This window comes from Spodoptera frugiperda, chromosome 6 (assembly GCF_023101765.2).
Source record: "Spodoptera frugiperda isolate SF20-4 chromosome 6, AGI-APGP_CSIRO_Sfru_2.0, whole genome shotgun sequence".
Taxonomy (NCBI): Eukaryota; Metazoa; Arthropoda; class Insecta; order Lepidoptera; family Noctuidae; genus Spodoptera; species Spodoptera frugiperda.
The window spans coordinates 8,788,243-8,807,405 of NC_064217.1; the positions used below are offsets into that span (position 1 = coordinate 8,788,243).

At 34.2% G+C, this 19,163-nt stretch overlaps 1 protein-coding gene across 4 annotated transcripts in view; it reads left to right on the forward strand.

Moving 5' to 3' along the window:
* Positions 1-19,163, forward strand: part of LOC118267773 (transmembrane protein 151B) — a 59,465-nt gene that overhangs the window by 31,129 nt on the left and 9,173 nt on the right. For 2 of the 4 annotated variants that reach the window (XM_035581954.2, XM_035581955.2), the window contains exons 2-3: positions 13,400-13,548; positions 15,129-15,347. In XM_035581954.2, the coding sequence (XP_035437847.2) occupies positions 13,400-13,548; positions 15,129-15,347 (368 nt within the window). The remainder of the gene's footprint in view (positions 1-13,399; positions 13,549-15,128; positions 15,348-19,163) is intronic. The other 2 variants (XM_035581956.2, XM_035581957.2) reach the window with 1 other exon arrangement.

Sequence of the window (19,163 nt, forward strand, 5' to 3'; positions counted from 1 at the left end):
ATTTAGTAAATTGGACTTTTTACAAACAATGGTTTTTATTTAGTTTGGAAAATATGAAATATTATTACTTCACTTGAATTTAACTTACAAATAAGGAGATCAACATTTATATGACGTTGGTAAAAGCTGCAAAGTAAACTGACCTCCCCTTTGTGTGAAGGCAATTTATTGCATCTCTGAAAATGAAAAATATGTATTTGTTGATATGTAAAGCCAAGGAAAAAAAGCCACGATAAAATAAAGGGGAAGAAGTCGGGTGTCTATGTACATTAGTTTTGGCCAGCCATGTGGCCAAAGATGGAGAAATTCATAATTTTGTCTCCATTAGTGGCCACCTTCTAATAACCGCACTTCAGAAACATATAGCGACAAAATAACTTTAGTTTCACTTAGACAATATATTCTTCATGTAGTATTAACATAAACATCCAAACAATAAGCAAAGATTTAAAAAATAAAAACCAAATCCTCACCCGCTCGCCTTAGCCTTTTTGTTAAGATCTTAACAATTTCACCCTCAACTAAAAAGAATGACTGGTTGCATCGAAGTGAAGTTTGACACATCAAAGCTGCTAACGGTATCAGTGTCTCCAATATTCAATATTTTAAATACTGTACATCACAGAGTAATTTATTTGTCCATGCCTTAGTTATAAATATTTGAAGGTCCAAATGGCCACAAAGGGGTCGGTGGCCACAACCGGGTCACTTGCCCTACATTGCAAGATTCCATTATTTCTAGTATTAATACACTCGAAAACCAAATATCTGGTTTTGCGTCAGCTGGGCACACAATCTGTGTCTCACTGGCGAACACTGACAAATGTGTTGTAATTCTTCCGGGAATTAAACCAGGAACTTGCAATGTAGCTATTACACTGTTAACACGTATATTTACACTGGAATGAAATAGTTGATGCAACGGGTAATGTGCAAGGATATTATTCAAATCATACTTCTATTTTTAAGATTCAGTGGATAGGTAACAAGGATGCTTTGGGTAACAATACTTTGTCAATAACATTTTAATACCGGAATATATTATAGGGTGTAAACGGAACGCTCCCGAAAAACGCTATTTATTTTTTTGTTTTTATAAGTGTAATTGTTTTTGTTTTCGTGTTAGTCATATAAAATCAGCCTTAAGCAAAATAAAAATAGTTTTTACAATCAGAGCATTCCGATTACACCATATCTTACGAGAGTTTGACTGTTCGTTTACATACTGTTAGATATATTTATCATTGGTGATTATAACAAATACAGATCACGAACCTATTTAATAGGTAAGTCTAAATCTTTATAATCCAATTGAAAACATTTGTTTTGGTCACACCTGTATCAAAAATGTATCAGCAACAAAGCACATTATCTACAAACGAACGCAAAATCACGTCGCGACACGTATCTCCTGCCGGAAAACTTTTTCCTACTTATAACCTCCAAATGTGTATTCGAAGCATCGAAGCGGAAAGTCGAAACTCGTATCTGTACAAATACAACAATGCAAGGTTTCACAAACTTCTAAGTCCCAAGTTCGACATTAGATAATCCTTGTACTTTTAGAAGTAGAAGTCGTGAGATTAGTGTAAGACTCGGCCCTCTTTCATCCTCCTCTACTTCAGAGGCACATAAGGTCTATTTCAGCGAATTGATGTCTTTATTATAATGTACAAAGAGCCGCGTATAAAGTACAAAGTAATCGCTAATCTAGGATAGAAAGAGTATTTATTTGGACACAATACAAAGGGGTTTTTAAAGGTACTTCAAAGTACATTCAGAGTCATAGGTACTTATGATTATTTTTGTATTTGTAGTCAATTGTATACTATATTTTATAATTTAGGCTACTTGTATTATACAGTACTAGCAAACCAGGCGAACTCTGTTTCGCCACTGATGATTTTTCTGAAATTTTCTTAAACCTGACGGAGTTCGAGACCTTTCCAACGGATGCAAAACCGTGGAAATCGGTTTGTGCGTTCTGGAGTAATAGCGTCAGGAAGGAAAACCCGACTTATTTTTATATAATAGAAGATTGTGATTACCTCACAATTTATACGTCAAAAAATGCATACAGCTTAAAAATGACCAAAATAGGAAGGGCTTTGCTTACTTTTTAAGGCTTTCCAATAGGTGGGGTTTTTGTTTGCAACTCTCTGTGCTCTGAAAAAGCTACACTGCTACAGCATAGTGTCTACAAAAAAGTGTAAAACAAAGACAATAGGGGTGAGAATAGCATGCACCAGGTCTGTATTTACCCAAACAAAGGTTTTAACATAAAAATGAATTAGTACCTCTCCAATTTGCGTGCAACACCGCGAATTGACTTTGACAAATGTAGCGAATAATATCTGCAGTACTTTGCCTTACTCATTCTGTTGCCGGAAATTCGCGATCCCGAGGGGATTTATTCTCTTTCGCTGTGAATATTACTATTACTGATTTAGTGGCTAAAAGGAAATTAATAGAATTTAGCGTTATTTTGTTAATTTGCGAAATTTAATTACTATTTTGAATTCCAAAGTAATTCTACTTTCCATATATTTTTGTCAATGGTGATGAATAGTCATTCATTGTGTATATATGAATAGAATGACTTTTTATTAAAAAAAATATATATTCTTTTTTCTCTTTGACAAAAAATATGTATTGTATTCAGTACCCAGTACTGACGTCACAAGTAAAAAAAATCTAAAAGCTTTCAGTCATTTTATTAAAACCGTCGATACCTTTCATTTCACCGAAATTGACTGCAAAATTCGTAGAACAGTCAACATCCAAACATCACGTCAAGCTACACTGAACTGTCAAATCATTGCAATAGAATTTGAACTTTACACTTTATGGGATACAGACGAAAATGTATTGGAAGGAGACTGGGTAGGTTGATCTGCTGTTGTCTGTTACTGATGTCAGTCTATTTGAAAATCCTCGCTTTGTTTGGACATTGTACGTGTTGGCTCCACAAACAATGCGTACGTAGAATTAAATCCTTTATTTACGGATAATTTGAACCGAAATATATGACAGAGATTAGTGGGAATTGTTGTCATACGAGTGTAATATGGAAATAATTTGATTGTAACGTTTTTATGTACATATGTGTGTGTGTGTGTGTGTGTGTGTATAGATAGGATTTCATGTGATTTTCTGGTAATAGCTAAATGATTGATTTAATATTTTCAATCGAAAATATTCTCTAATAATAATTGTGTTTTATTAGTATTCCAAAATTTAATCTAAAATTATTTGATTTTACCCGGTATTTATATACCGAGAAACACTGTAGGGTGCTTTTCCACCAGCGATGTGCTATACTTCGTTGCTGTAAATGCATTTAGCTTCTACTAATCATATTTATTGGTGCACATAGCTTAGCATTAGTGGAAACGGACTCCGCCAAGCTATGTTTTTTATACGGAAAGATGTGTGCTTCTTCCTCGCTCAGCTAGATAGCTTAGTATCGGTGGAAACGGCCACATACTTTTACTTCTGAGCGTTGCATAGCTACATAGCACATCTCTGGTAGAACAGCACCCTTATTGTCATTATAGAACAACAAATACCATTCCATCACTAAAATTTAAACTTTAATCCAATAACATAGAATTTAAAGTGTAACACCAACTGACAAGCCCTCATACGACAGTGGAGTACACTCAAATAAATTAATGTGTACATTTGTGCAGAGTATTTTACACATAGATGCTTATCCTAAGTGAATATTGTCGTGTAATTCAAGCCTGCATGTAAAGGGTGTGTTTATTTGTCTTTTGATGACAATAAGTACAAACTGTGGAAATTAACGAAACTGTGTAAGTAATGAGAAACTTAACTGCACGGTTGACGCGGTGGCTGGGTAACCGGCTGCCAAGTAACGTGTAGCGGGTTTGATCCACAAATTGTTGTTTCGGGTCTGGGTATGATCTGTATGCTTGGAAACGCACCCAAGACAGAAGAAAATCCTAGTACGGGACAAAGTTTATAAAAATTATAAGTCTGTTTTCATACTCACTTACAGAAAAAATACATCCTTTGTAATTATAATTATGATTGTTCAAAAATGTTTTAAATGCAAGCACAATAAATGCACACAAAAACATTTGAACCTACCACGTGAAGTCACTGGTCGTTCAGTGGTCATTATCATTTAAAATCCATTTACACAGACGGAACACAAAATGTTGGATGTCATTTTCTCTTCATAGAAAAGAAATGCCTAATATACAGGTGAATCAATGTTACTGTCAGTCATTGACTAGACTAAAAAATCACTTTTTTTTGTGAATAGGCTGGGCGACATCGCCGAATCTACTCACCCTGCTCATGATGAAGAGGCCTTGATGAGATTTTCTCCATTAACACATTGAACGCCGTGGTGGTCACCGGTAACCGACGATAACGGAAGATTTGCTTTCAACAGTTTTCTAATGCCAGTCAAAGACTTAATAATGATGAGTAAACCGTGTTTGTTTTTAGGTTAATTTAGTAAGTCTTACGATAGTTATTATGCAAATATAGATAATGTCTACTTTAGATAGACACAACTATAATCTAAATCGAATAAGACCAATCAAAAGACTCCTTTTGACACTATCATGATTTATTTAAGAGCTGATTGGCTAATTCCTGTGCCGTTCAGCCCTTTAGTAACAAGCTTTTACGTTTAGTACGAAACTAGAACGCAATTAATTTTCACCGAAGTTAGTAAAACACATTTATCGCAGTGCTAATGTTTGGTTAGTGTTAATAGGAGGATTAAATGTGTATGTGCTTGTATGTGTTTGTTAGCTTGATTTATGTATGTACGCACTGTAAGTTGAACAGTAAACCTGTGTATGTAAAGTTGATATTAGCTTGTTTGTTATGGAAATTGTTTATATAAACTAGATAGATATTTCTTTTTCATCATTTTAGAATGTTTTGAAAATATATATTTTCAAGAAATTTTAACTCTCGCAGTCAACGGTTTTTCATCGTAGTTTAAAGAGGAAGGGATTAAGGGTACATTAAACAAAATCTTTACTCAATAATAATAGCAATGATGACGGGGTATAAAAAATATTAGATATGTATTTTTTTATTTGGTCATATAAGATAACAATACTTAGACAAAACGAATCAAAGTTTAGCACATTCCTAAACTACGTAAAATTCAACCTTAAAACTACATATTTAAAGTTACTATTCAATAGCAAACCGATTTCCTTACAATGTACCTATACCGTCAATAAAATAAAAAGAATTCAATAACCCTTCAATAAAAATATTGCACGATGTTGTCCAATTGAGTTTCCAGTTACATTTTCGATTCCCTCCGCGTCGCCCGTAACATTTTACCGTACCTCGAAATATTATATTAAACTTTATTCAACTTTGCGCAAACTATCGGGAAATATTCAAGTGTGCTCTTCCAGTAGAAATGCATGCGGGGTAAAATAATTAGCGTTTTCAAGCACCGTGTGGTGAAGTTTCATTAATAGAGTTGTTGGTATTATATGTATGAGTATGTAATTCGTGGTTTTTATTATTAATGCGTTTATTTTACATGATATTTTACGTTCTGTACTAAACTTTAGAAGCTAAAAAGGTCTAGAGGAGATTACGTTCATTAGTACTTTCATATTTACGTTTAGAGTGCTTTTCCACCAAAGATGTGCTATGCTACGTTGCTATGGATGCGTTTGGCTTCCATTAATCATATTTATTGGTACACATAGCTTAGCACTGGTGGAAACAGCTATGTTTTTTATATGGAAAGATGCGTGCTACGGATGGCTTCCCTACCATCGATACATCGCATAATCGAGCTGCGCATCTTCCTCGCACAAGCTACATAGCTTAGTATCAGTGGAAACAGCTTAGTTATTACATCTTCGTAACATAGCTACATAGCACATCTCTGATCGAACGCACCCACCCTTAAAGTCCTAAATTAATTTTCCTTTACCATTTTAATGGGTCCAATCAACGAAAATCCTTACAAGAAATACGTTAGAAATCAAATAAAAATTGCTACAAAAAATATGAAACAATTTTCGAACTACAGGTAACAGCAACTTTTATCCCAATTAAATTTTACGACCGGCGAATTCGACTGTGGAGTGAAACCGTAGGTTTTTAACGAGGCCCCTTCCGAGCTGAGGTGCGAGGTCCTAGGGGCCAGGGGCCAGGGGCCTTGGCCTCTGAATAATGTATTGAAATTTTAAATTTCGTAACTCGATAAGAAATTTATATCTAAACCTTGTGCCGAAAACCAAAGGTCTTATGTTGCTCTATGATATTGTTATAGTATTGGCTGTTGTCTGCAGATTCGATCTTGGTATTATGGGTGGGAGAGCCATGCTTCGGCACGAATGTGCCGGCTCGACCGGAGTGATACCACGGCCTCACCGAAAACCGACGTGAAACAACGTTTGCGTTGTATTTCGTTGTGTGAGTGAGGTTACCGGAGGCCCATTTCCCCCTTCCCAACCCTAACAACTCTTAAATTCCTAACCCCCAAAAGGCCGGCAACGCACTTGTAACGCCTCTGGTGTTTCCTTGCTTCATGAGGTCATGGTAAGCAATCGCCGCTGCCCATGAAGACGCTGTATGAGGTTAAAAAAATGGGTTTTGTCAATTCATTTCTCATCATGTCTGTGGTACTTTCCACTTGAACTCTTTAAAGGAACTGCTTGAGAGATTTAATAAAACTTCTTAGCTTTTGAAGTACCGGTAAACTATGGCAACTTTACCGGACCCTTGGCAACTTTACCATACTATAGGTATTCAGTATAAACTCATTTATCTAAAAATCTACCCACTAGAATTCTGTTTTGTAATAGTAGTATTTTTAGACATTAAAAGGAAATATTTACTATATTTTGCGTAGACGTAAGACTGCTATTATACCAGTAATGGCCGTCACAGTGTAGTGCGTGAAAATGTGCTAAAAGTTAGTAGTTCCTAAATTGTGCTCACAGAGCCTTAATTATATGTCACAGGTGAGTGAAATTTTGATCTTGAATGTATAATATAGTTGGGATTACTGTTGTAATGTCAGCAATTGCTTTTTCTTTAATTTATTGATAAATAATCGCTTCGGTAATGTTGACACAGGTTAGGTAAAGTTGCCACGGCCTGCTTTGTGGCAACTTTACCTACAGTTAGGGTTGGCAATAAATGTTTTTTTCTTGTTTGTGTGTATGTAACCATTTTCGAATACCTAAATTTCCCAGCATAATAGTGAATATCCTGGATGATAAGTTATAATGTATTTAATAATACCTTTTGTTTTAGAGCCAAAATGGCTCACATGAAACAAAACCGCAGATAACTCGGAGTTAGACAATATAAAAAGTATACGAAAGTTATGTTAAAATTAGCAATGGAGATAGTGAAGTCAAAAAATTAAAAAGTCAAAAGATTAAACATTATTTTGTAGCCTTTTTTTACAATTTTAAACATAAATACTTAAAATTTTAGAACTTAATTTAGTTTAAAAGGGAACAATATTTATGTCAGATATTTATGCTTTTTTTTACTTTAGGTTTAAGGTTTATATATTTTTTTAAATATACATGTCATAAAAATAATTCTCATTTTTTGACAACCCCGAGCGTAACAAATTATTTGTATGTAAATTTCGATGAAACCCGTGGCAACTTTCGCGAACGTCTGTGTAGCCGTTATCTTTATAGATTTCCTCATATTGTTTGCATTATAATACGAAGAGGTCCTAGATGAAGCCCTCTGTACCTCAACAACTCTTTAATATGCAATACACGATGAATACGGCGCGTAGGTAAAGTTGCCAAAAATTTGGTATCTTTACCCATGTTGTTTTTTCTTTACTACGGCTAAAGTAAGCGTTTGTATATAATGACGATTACGGTAAAGCGTTTGTATATAATGACGATTACGGTATCGTAAAACATGGCAACTTTACTATATTTTGGAACAAAAATCGAAATATATTTTTAACCATAAGACGCATAGAAACCAAAACTATATATTTAGAATTGTAGTCTATCTGGCTCACTTTACTGAAATCGTCATTATATACAAACGCTTACTTTAGCCGTAGTAAAGAAAAACAACATGGGTAAAGATACCAAATTTTTGGCAACTTTACCTACGCGCCGTATTCATCGTGTATTGCATATTAAAGAGTTGTTGAGGTACAGAGGGCTTCATCTAGGACCTCTTCGTATTATAATGCAAACAATATGAGGAAATCTATAAAGATAACGGCTACACAGACGTTCGCGAAAGTTGCCACGGGTTTCATCGAAATTTACATACAAATAATTTGTTACGCTCGGGGTTGTCAAAAAATGAGAATTATTTTTATGACATGTATATTTAAAAAAAAATATATACCTTAAACCTAAAGTAAAAAAAGCATAAATATCTGACATAAATATTGTTCCCTTTTAAACTAAATTAAGTTCTAAAATTTTAAGTATTTATGTTTAAAATTGTAAAAAAAGGCTACAAAATAATGTTTAATCTTTTGACTTTTTAATTTTTTGACTTCACTATCTCCATGGCTAATTTTAACATTACTTTCGTATACTTTTTATATTGCCTAACTCCGAGTTATCTGCGGTTTTGTTTCATGTGAGCCATTTTGGCTCTAAAACAAAAGGTATTATTAAATACATTATAACTTATCATCCAGGATATTCACTATTATGCTGGGAAATTTAGGTATTCGAAAATGGTTACATACACACAAACAAGAAAAAACATTTATTGCCAACCCTAACTGTAGGTAAAGTTGCCACAAAGCAGGCCGTGGCAACTTTACCTAACCTGTGTCAACATTACCGAAGCGATTATTTATCAATAAATTAAAGAAAAAGCAATTGCTGACATTACAACAGTAATCCCAACTATATTATACATTCAAGATCAAAATTTCACTCACCTGTGACATATAATTAAGGCTCTGTGAGCACAATTTAGGAACTACTAACTTTTAGCACATTTTCACGCACTACACTGTGACGGCCATTACTGGTATAATAGCAGTCTTACGTCTACGCAAAATATAGTAAATATTTCCTTTTAAAGTCTAAAAAATACTACTATTACAAAACAGAATTCTAGTGGGTAGATTTTTAGATAAATGAGTTTATACCGAATACCTATAGTATGGTAAAGTTGCCAAGGGTCTGGTAAAGTTGCCATAGTTTACCGGTACTTTAAAATGTTATGTCATGAGAATATAGACCCATAAGATTTATTGTTAGATTCACAGAACAAATGGGCGATAAAAATAACATAAAGCTACTATCACTATACAAAGAAGTAGCTACATACAATCCAGATACTAAAACTCAATCCACTTAGGCTTCAAATCTTGATAGAGTATGCTTTGAGTTTTGGTCAAACCACAAACTTTATACAGATTGGGGTCGGAAACTTGCGAGTAATGTGAGTGGAAGTGCCCTTACAATTACATTATGTTTGAGGGTAAGGATCTTACTTCTTCCTGCCCATGAACTTACATACATGTTTGATAGTAGACATGGATTAATGAATTCAGTTCTAGCTTTTATCGTCGAATTTCTGTAATTACTCTCAATTAGAATTACGCATAACTATATTAAAAAAAAATATCTTTGAACTCTTAACCAATGAGGTGTTGTAGCTTCAATCATCAGCTCTTTGATGTGAAATGATGATCGTCAGACGTAACTAATTGAATAGATTTATTAAATTATCAGAATAAACGTAAAGAGTTTATAATTTGAGGGTTGCCTTCGATTTCTATGGAAAATATCAAGAAAATTGGTTGAGTACTTAAAAAAGGAAACAAATAAACTTACTTGCTTACTTAAACATTACATTTGTTTCAATTTTAAGATCTACGTACATTATTCTTATTATAAAAGGCATAAAGCTATGTTATGTATTCGTAAATCCAAGCGCCAGTAAATAGACCCAAAATATTTGTGTTATTTGGGGTCAATGTCAAGATTCCTTTAGAGGTGGAATTCGAGCAATAATAATAGAGTTCGATAAAAAATAAGGTCATTTAGGACTTTGCTTTATTAATAAATTATACATTACACGACTGTAATGTCAAAGGAGTATTTAATAATAATAGAGTTCGATAAAAAATAAGGTCATTTAGGACTTTGCTTTATTAATAAATTATACATTACACGACTGTAATGTCAAAGGAAGTATACTAGTTGTTTATATTTGTATGTAATGGTACTAAAGAATAATTAAATAAATAGAACCCAATTAATAATTCTTTTGAATCGAGAATCGAAACTTTGTCCCGTAATTAAACTGCAACCATTCCACAATTATAATTAATATGTAATTTATAATTGTATTATTGTAATTGCCTACGGCATTCAGTCCACCTACTGTACGATTGTGCATAAGGCCATAAAAAGCCTAAGTGTTAAATATAAAAACTAAATTACTTTTCAAAACTTGGTACTTAGTACTACGAAAATAACCCAAACTTAACTATAATAAAAATGATTTAGTGTGACTAACAAATTATTTTCATTTACTAACAAAGCCGACCAATTAGCCGAAATTAAAACGTTCAACTTGATTGGATTTTATTGCAAAGCAGATTACATTGTTTTAAATATTAAATAAAATACTTAGAAAAACTTTTTAATAAGCTTAAGTTTTAAACATAAAAATATCGTAGAATTACTTATGAATTCTACGAATTATGTCTTCAATTGCATTATAATAATTAAATAGAAATAGGTGTCTGGCCGATGACATATACGAAGCAAAAGAAAGCACAATAACTTAAATAAACACCAAAGGCGTTACCCGTTATGTACGTTGCCTTTTGCGGAAGTTAGGAATTGGGGATTGTTGGGGATTTGGGGATTTTGGGATTTGAGAGATTCGGGAGGATCTAATTGGGCCTCCGGTAACCTCACTTACATGGTAAAACACAACGCAAGCGTTGTTCCACGTCGGTTTTCTGTGAGGCAGTGGTATCACTCCGGTCGAACCGGTCCATTCGTGCCGAAGCATGGTTCTCCCACATTTATTTTTGTTTATTGTTCAACCCTTTACCCCAATTTCCAATCAGCCGGTTGAAAACAATGAAACAATTACCCTTCCCTCAAACCTGTAATTTAGCAAACAAAACAAAAATAATATCTTTCCAAAGAGGCCAACATTTAACCCAAACCCTTTTTAATATTCAACGCCATACATTTAAAAACAAAACGGAGAATTTATTGCCACACCGAAAAATGTAATAAGCATGAAACTTGGCAATACAGACGATAGCCCGAACAATTTCATTCGCGGAAACAATTGTGGATAGAATTTGGTTTTGGAATGTTGGCTTATTGGCCAAGTTCCTTGTCATTCAGTCGGCCAATGTGAGCATCCAATAAACCTGTTTAGAAACGATTCGAGTGATCTAATCAATGCAAGGGATTCCTGGCTTGGCCAAACAATTGGGCCTGATTGACGATATTGTCGGCTGGCTTATTGTTAAGCCAAGCCTATAGGTGCTTATAGGTAGGGATTGGTGGGGTTTGACGCTTCACTGATATAATTAATGGTTTTACCTGTTATTGTGTGGATCGGGACAGTTCTGTTTAATTATTTTTTGTAGAGATTAACGACTGTTTGAATTTCGTTTAACAAATTATTGTTATAATATAATATTTCATTAAATATAATCGTTCTATCTATGTTGTTCTATCTATGTTGGCAAACCAACTTTGTTTTACTAATTCTTATATTTAATAAAATCTAAACATTTATCAATAAAGACAATGTGCCTAATAAAACTTACGCAAAATTGATATTTCTAGTAGCACTCGAAAGTAAACTGTTTTTACTGGGGAAATCTTTCATTTTCCCAAAAAAATATTTGGCCACGACCCTTAGGGATCTTGGGCCAAGTTATTAGGTCAATGTAAATAAAGGGTGATTCTTCCCAAGGATTCGTAGGGCTGTCCGCACCATATTAATAGGGTTGTGCAAACATAACTACACAAGGTTGTGCTCTGTTTATCATATTCATACTGTTATAAATTAAAATCTCAGCGAAATAATATACTTCATGACCTTTGTGTATTATTAGATTTCCAATTTTAGAAAATGTTAGTCTAGCGGTACTTTTCCACCAGTGATGTGCTATGTAGCTATACTACGAAAATGTAATAGCTAAGCTGTGAAACTATGTGACTGTTTCCACTGATACTAAACTATGTAGCTGTGCGAGAAAGATGTGGAAATAGGACCCTACGTTTTATTTAACTTTATCTAGGTTTTTACCATCCCAGTGTATAGGTAAAAAATTAGGTTCATTTGCTAGCTCATATTGTATAGAGGTAACTGTACCTCTACACAAAGTGTATGGTCCATTATGTTTGTTTACCTCTGCCTACGCTTTCGTAGAAAAATGCTTAGTGTTATATTATTACATAATATGTTTGTGTGACCTTTAAAAGCTCCATTGACATTATTCCTTAATATCTATTTATTTTATCAGTCTAGTCTAGACTCTCTTTTGTAGTAACTAAACCGATTATTGTAAAACTAATTTATGTATATTGATGTAAAGCCGTATTTTTTTATAGGGAAAGGCCTTAAATTTTCTTTACCAGCTCTATATTTTTTAAGTTAGGTAATATCTCTAAATCCTTTTCCTAATTGAAAAATGTTATGTTGAAAACCGCAACGAAATTGGTACAGCCAAACACAAGATAATGGCGCACAAACATACAGGTCCATGTTTTACCTCCATGTTTTTTGAAGTCGGTTAAAAATTAATATTGACTATTTTTATTTTTATTTTAAGCACTTAAGTGATTTCGTTGAACAACATTGTTCATCGTGGAAATTAATTAACATTTTTGTCTAAAGATATCATTTTAAGCGCAATAAACGAAATATACTTTATTTGTCAAGTAATATACGAATTGTCGAATTGCTGATTACAGCCGCACTAAGAGAAGAATGATTACTTAAAATATTGCTTAGTAACGATTTTGTATTAAAAACAATTGCTAAGGACTGGATTAAGTAACCATTAGCTGACTCTGAGTGCACCGGTTAGTGTATCGAAAAAACATGAATTAAAACTTAACTTTGGTCTCCAGATTGTTAGCATTAGAATTAATTACGTTTATAGCTCAACTGCAAATGTGGAGAATTACGTTTCTCTTGTATACATACATACAATTATACATATATAACCTCATACCTGTTCCCATGAAGGTAGGCAGAGAGAACGGATCGTCAATTGTCACGAATCTTACGTACCTCTTTCGCTTCATCAACAGTCATCAGTCTTTTCATTCATGCATCGGTTAAGGGTACTTTTAATTTGGCCCCTTTACTGTTATATTGATAACTAATTATTAACTATGACTAACTTCAATCTCTTTGTCCATAGCGGCCGCGGCAGCAGAGCCTCGGCGGGGTCCTAAGACGAGAAGGCAACTGGAAATGCTTCATGCTAACCCTGATGATAGCTGGTTGTCTTGGCTCCGTCGCCTGGTGCAACACCGCAGAAATTGATAGAGACCTCATTGATTTCAGCAAGTAAGTGTTAATACGTATGTCAAAATTTTGTGTTTAGTAGATGTTATCTATTCTTATACTAGAATAGGAGTTTTATAGTTAAATACTCATACGCTACCCAAACGTCACTCAATTTAAAGAAGGTCATAGAAATAGTTCTATCACTAGATTTTTTTTTTTTTGTAAAAGACAGATAGAATGATATTTAAGTATTACGTCAAATTGAATAGCGTTTCAGTACTTACGGTATGAATATAGCAGAAGGTTTTCTTGTCAACACAATTATTAACAAACAAAATATGTAAGCTGCTGCTAAGAAATTAATCACATTATTTATTTAATGTCACTAATTCTATAAATCACTTCCATTATCTCTAAAAACTTTGACTGAACCTATTGCAATTTGTATGAACTTTGTAGCCAATTTAAACAATAAATATCAGGTACTTACGTTAGGCTATAAAATAAAGAAATTATGGCAACATTTTCATAGCCCGTTCCATTCAAATTACTCCATCGAAGTAACGGCTATCAATTACGAGTTCCAATTTTAAACGAAACTTAATTGGTACCGTACACACTTAAATTCAAATTTTAATTTTGGAACGCGTTTAATTTTCCCGTTTTCAAATTATTACAATTTCATACTGCCTGGTTGGTCTAGTGGTCGCAAGTGCGATTGCCGGACAAGGGGTCTCGGTTTCGATTCCCGGGTCGGGCAAAGTATTACTGGGCTTTTTTCGGTTATTCAAAATATTTCTCAATGGAAGTACGGAGTCTGGATTGTACCCAATACGTGGCAATAGGCTCATCCCCTATTACATGGGACTTATAACACAAATGGTGAAAAGTGGCTGTACATTGTTCAGTGGCATTGCGAGCCGTAATATGCACCTCTGCCTAGATAAAAGTTGTGACGTTGATTCGTTGATACAATTTCCTATATGACAACATTTTCGTACTTTTTTTGTATTTAAATAATGCATCTGTTAATCATCGGTTTGACATGTTTAATTATGTTCGAAGCGTAATGGAGTTTGTAACGAACTTTAGTTATTTAAACAACAATGAAATCGAACAGGACGTTTGTGGTATACAATGACTAATTGACTGATTGGAAATGAGGAAATCATTTAATTATATGTATCAATCAAATGAACTCTGTGCATAAATGATGTCCAATTGTCCATTATTTTTATTTAGTTAGTTATATTTGTTGAAACAAAATGGAACCTAGTTTGTAATCTATCCTGTAATTTAATCATTTCATATAATTAACTAAAAATCACGGTTTATTCATGTAAATTAATGGAGAAAAGCTGTACTAGTTTCGAGTCACGGAAGGACTCTTATATTATAGTATACTATAATATAAATAATAGACTGATGAAGAGTCCCTCTGTGACTCGAAATTAGTAGAGCTTTTCTTCTTTAATCTACGTATGTAAACCGTGATCACGATAGTTATTATAAATTAATCATATAAGTATCATTTACTCTGCCTTCCAGGTATCTCCGAATTACTACGTGTTACTACATTATAATTATGTTTAAATTTTAATTTCAGCTATTTCAACAGACGAAACTAACCACTAAATCAGTTTTGTGTCCGTCAGGCATCCGATAAAGCGGACGGTGCGGGAGTCGCCGTGTGACGTAGGATACGCCTACATCCCCATCGCGTTCGTCCTGCTGCTGTACTTGGTGTACCTGGTGGAATGCTACCACAGCACGGCCAGGATACAGCTGGCGAGGAGGGTGGATGTGGCTGCCGTCAGCGCCAGGGTCCATGCCATGAGGAACGCTACGCCACGAGTTTGGTAAGATGGTTTTTGAGAATTTTACCTATTTATACTTGTAGTTTTGCCCTAGGAAAAATTGGAATAAAAGTTACTTACAAGTAAACGTATAGCTCGGCCAAATCAATTATACGTTTTAGTAACAGTAAAACTATTTATTACGTATATAACTGTAAGTAAAACCTACTTACAGCTTGAGGTACCTATAGCTCCAACACATCAAATGTATGGTTTTAGTAACATTCATACACATAACTACATATTTTATAATTATATTTTAGTAGGTAGGTACTACATAATTATGTACATAGCTGATGTACCTATAGAACATAATAAAACACAAAACAATCACTTCAAAATACAGCTTTCACACACATTCCGGGAATTGCTAATAAATTACAATTCTGCTAAAACATTTATATGGTTCATAAAGCGAAAGGCACACTTTCGTAAATTAATTTTACTCTACTGATTAAAGTGTAGTACATACCTACTGCTTTTATGTTAACGAGTGAGCTAGTTCATGATTTAGAAACACGCTGTGTTTAGAAATCTTGCATACTTACCTCCTATTAATTTGAAATTTGACTTTCTTGTGTGATGTTATGAAAAGGGGTGGATAGAGGATTAATAATACAGTATGTTAACTAACAGAGGGCGTTCCTTTAAACTCGTTAATCTATATCATTAATAGATTAAAATAAAAATATCAGCATAGAAGGAAGTCGGTTAAAAATAAGCAATAAATTGCAACGTTGCCTTCCTTCAACTACGCGTGCATAGAGTGTTTCTTTTATGTATCGATTTAAAAATTTGTTTTAATAATTTAATATTAAAAAAAAAATTGTTTTGTTTTTGAATGGTAATATTTTTTTAGCATGTATGGATGCTATACTGTTGCGGGTTAACAGGAACATCCTCTGTTAGTTAACATACTGTATATAATACGCCATCTCTTCGCCCTTTACCACATATGTAGCTGTAATAATAGTAGTAAGTTTCATCACGGGATATGGTATCTTGTGTAGATAATGTGGGCAAGCATTGGCTTGCCCTTTGTTCTAAGGCAATTACTCGTATCTAATGCAATTATTTGCATGGAATGACATATAGAAATAAAAGAAACTAATCATACTTTGCTCTACTAACTCGGCAATGGCTTCTAAACGAGGAACTCATATTGAGAACGACATCATAAAACACAGGATATGAAACTGTAGAACACGAATATTTTAACTTACCATACGCACACACTACCGACTCGATATAAAAGAATCCTCTCGAATTTCAACCCACAGTCAGAGCAAAATCACGTATTTCAGTATTATTTCCCCTCTTCATATCTAGAGAGGACAATTTTATTTGTAAAGCAAAATGCAGTTTGGCCCCGAACGTTCTACCTTCAATACAAACGCCTGCATATCAAGTTACACCATTACTATCCATTTTCAACTTTATCATTCTTGAACTAAAGTCGAAAATGTATGAAAAGTGTGGGGTAGGTTAATGTGCTGGTGTGTCCCTATTGGTGCATTTTTGTGTGCCGCCATCCACGGTTCGAAATTGTATTAACCTCCGTCAAGTGACGTCATATGCATACTTATGTATGTATGTGACGTTTGACAATTTTCTGGGACAGTTTATGCCAGTACTCGTAGAAATGGAGGAGTATAATATTCAAATATTTTATGGCAAAGTTGCGCCATTCTGATTTGGTATTTATTTGTAAGCGTTTAAAAACATTTTTCAGTAGCGAATGGAATATACGTAAAGTATTCTTTATTTTGAGACTGAAGTTTAATATACGTCTATAGATATCTTTTTATTATTTTCACTTACGTTGTCTTTTTTAATACATAATTGTAACCATAATTAACTATCTGTTGCATTTCCTATGTATTTACTATTGAGTAATTACCATGTATTTGTATGTATGTATATTCATCAGCTCGTTTGCCTCCTATTCCATAAGAAAATGTAGTACAACAGTAAACCTAGGTTTTTTCGCTATGAAAGAGGTGCCTCTTTCCTCTACCTAGGTTTCCCTACCCAAATTGCCAAAAAGAAAAGCCTTATTTTGAACCGTCCGACCTTCTGTCCGTTGACAAAAAAACGCCATTTTTTCCGACCGACAATATCCTCCACACAGTAGAATGTAGCACGTGCCGAATCTTCAATTCCTCGTGCACTCCTCGCAGTCTTAGCACTCAGCACTCACTTGAATGTCATTATGAATGGAACCTCACCTGCCTTAAGTACTGTTTCGTTTTTAATTAATTTCTTTAAAGTTACGGCTATAGATTCCTGTGTGGGTTTTGATTGGAATGTTGTGTTTTGTAGTTTCCTTTAAACCTTTAAAGGATTTACATTCAATTATTATAAAAATCCAAATGTTTGAAACATTTATTTTTTGGAATTTTTGAGCAAATTAAGCTTTTTTTAGAAATTTTATGTATGTTTTAATTATAAAATATACTAGCTTCTGCCAGCGGCTTCACCCGCGTTCCCGTGACATAAAATCTCATACTCTTGTTCTTTAATACCAAATTTCATCAAAATCAGTCGTTTCAGTATTATTGACGGACAAACACCGATACAAAAAAGCGCCAACACTGACCTAATAACTGTACCCTTAGTAAGCTTTACGTCGTTTAGTTTGCTTTACGTTGAACGAAAACGAAACAAAAGCGCGTTCGGCGCTCTGATTGGTTGGTTTATTCGAACTGACCAATAAGAGCGCCGCAAGCGCTCTCATTTCGATTACTTTAAACGTAAAGCAAACTCATACTAAGTGTACTGTTCTCTAAACATCAGAACCTATGAACAGAAGCCTACTCACATAATCTTACCACGCATTACCTAAGCCAACACCATCCCGCAGAAATTACAAAGATAAACTCAAATCCCGATGAGAAATCACTAAATTATTAACAAAGTTTACATTCCCATACTCCAATCTAACATAACATCTATGTTATTTGACGTGTTTCGATACAACGTGACGTGGCGCTGACGTGACGTCGTATCGAATAGGCACGTGCTTGAAAGCAATTTATTTCTCTAATTAGAAAATTTACACGTCGGTTAGCTGCGAATGGATTCACTGTTCTATTTTATATTATGGATTTGTGTTATGTAATATTCACTGGTTTGGAGTTAATTATTATTTTGTATTGTGATATTTGAGATTATATATTTGTAACTTCGATTCAAATTGAAATTAATATTCGTAATGCATATATCTTCGCGCAAAACTCTCAAAAGCTTAACCAAAAAAGAATGTATTTAATTGGAACTTTGATTTTGTCCAGTGTGCTAGTCACGAATACCACATCCTTTGAAAGTCATCCAATGCATTCTCCCACCTTGGGTGAGCCAGGCGGGAGGGAGTGTCAGACTCTTACGGAATAAATATACGAAACCCCGCCAATTCGTATTCTCCTGCAAAATCCGATCAGATCCGTGTTGAGTCATAAACCGTATGAGCCTTTACGACACCTCGTCAAAACGATATACTAGCAACTGTTTGTTTCAGGTAATCGTTACCCTTTTAATCAAGTATACGACCTACGTACGCACGTACGTACGTACGTACGCCCCCGCCAGGTAGCGTTTGCACAGTCATTTAATAAGCAGGTATCAAAATAAAGATTGATATAAATTTTGGGCGAACCTAACATGTTAAGGCTACACAGACACTGTAACACCAGCCGCTAGTACTCGTATTTCATTTCATTAAAACCTAAATCCAATCATTAAAAAGAATCACATACGAAACAAAATGAAAACGTGCCAATACGTCGTATTAAACGCCCCTGTAAAATCCGATCAGATCCG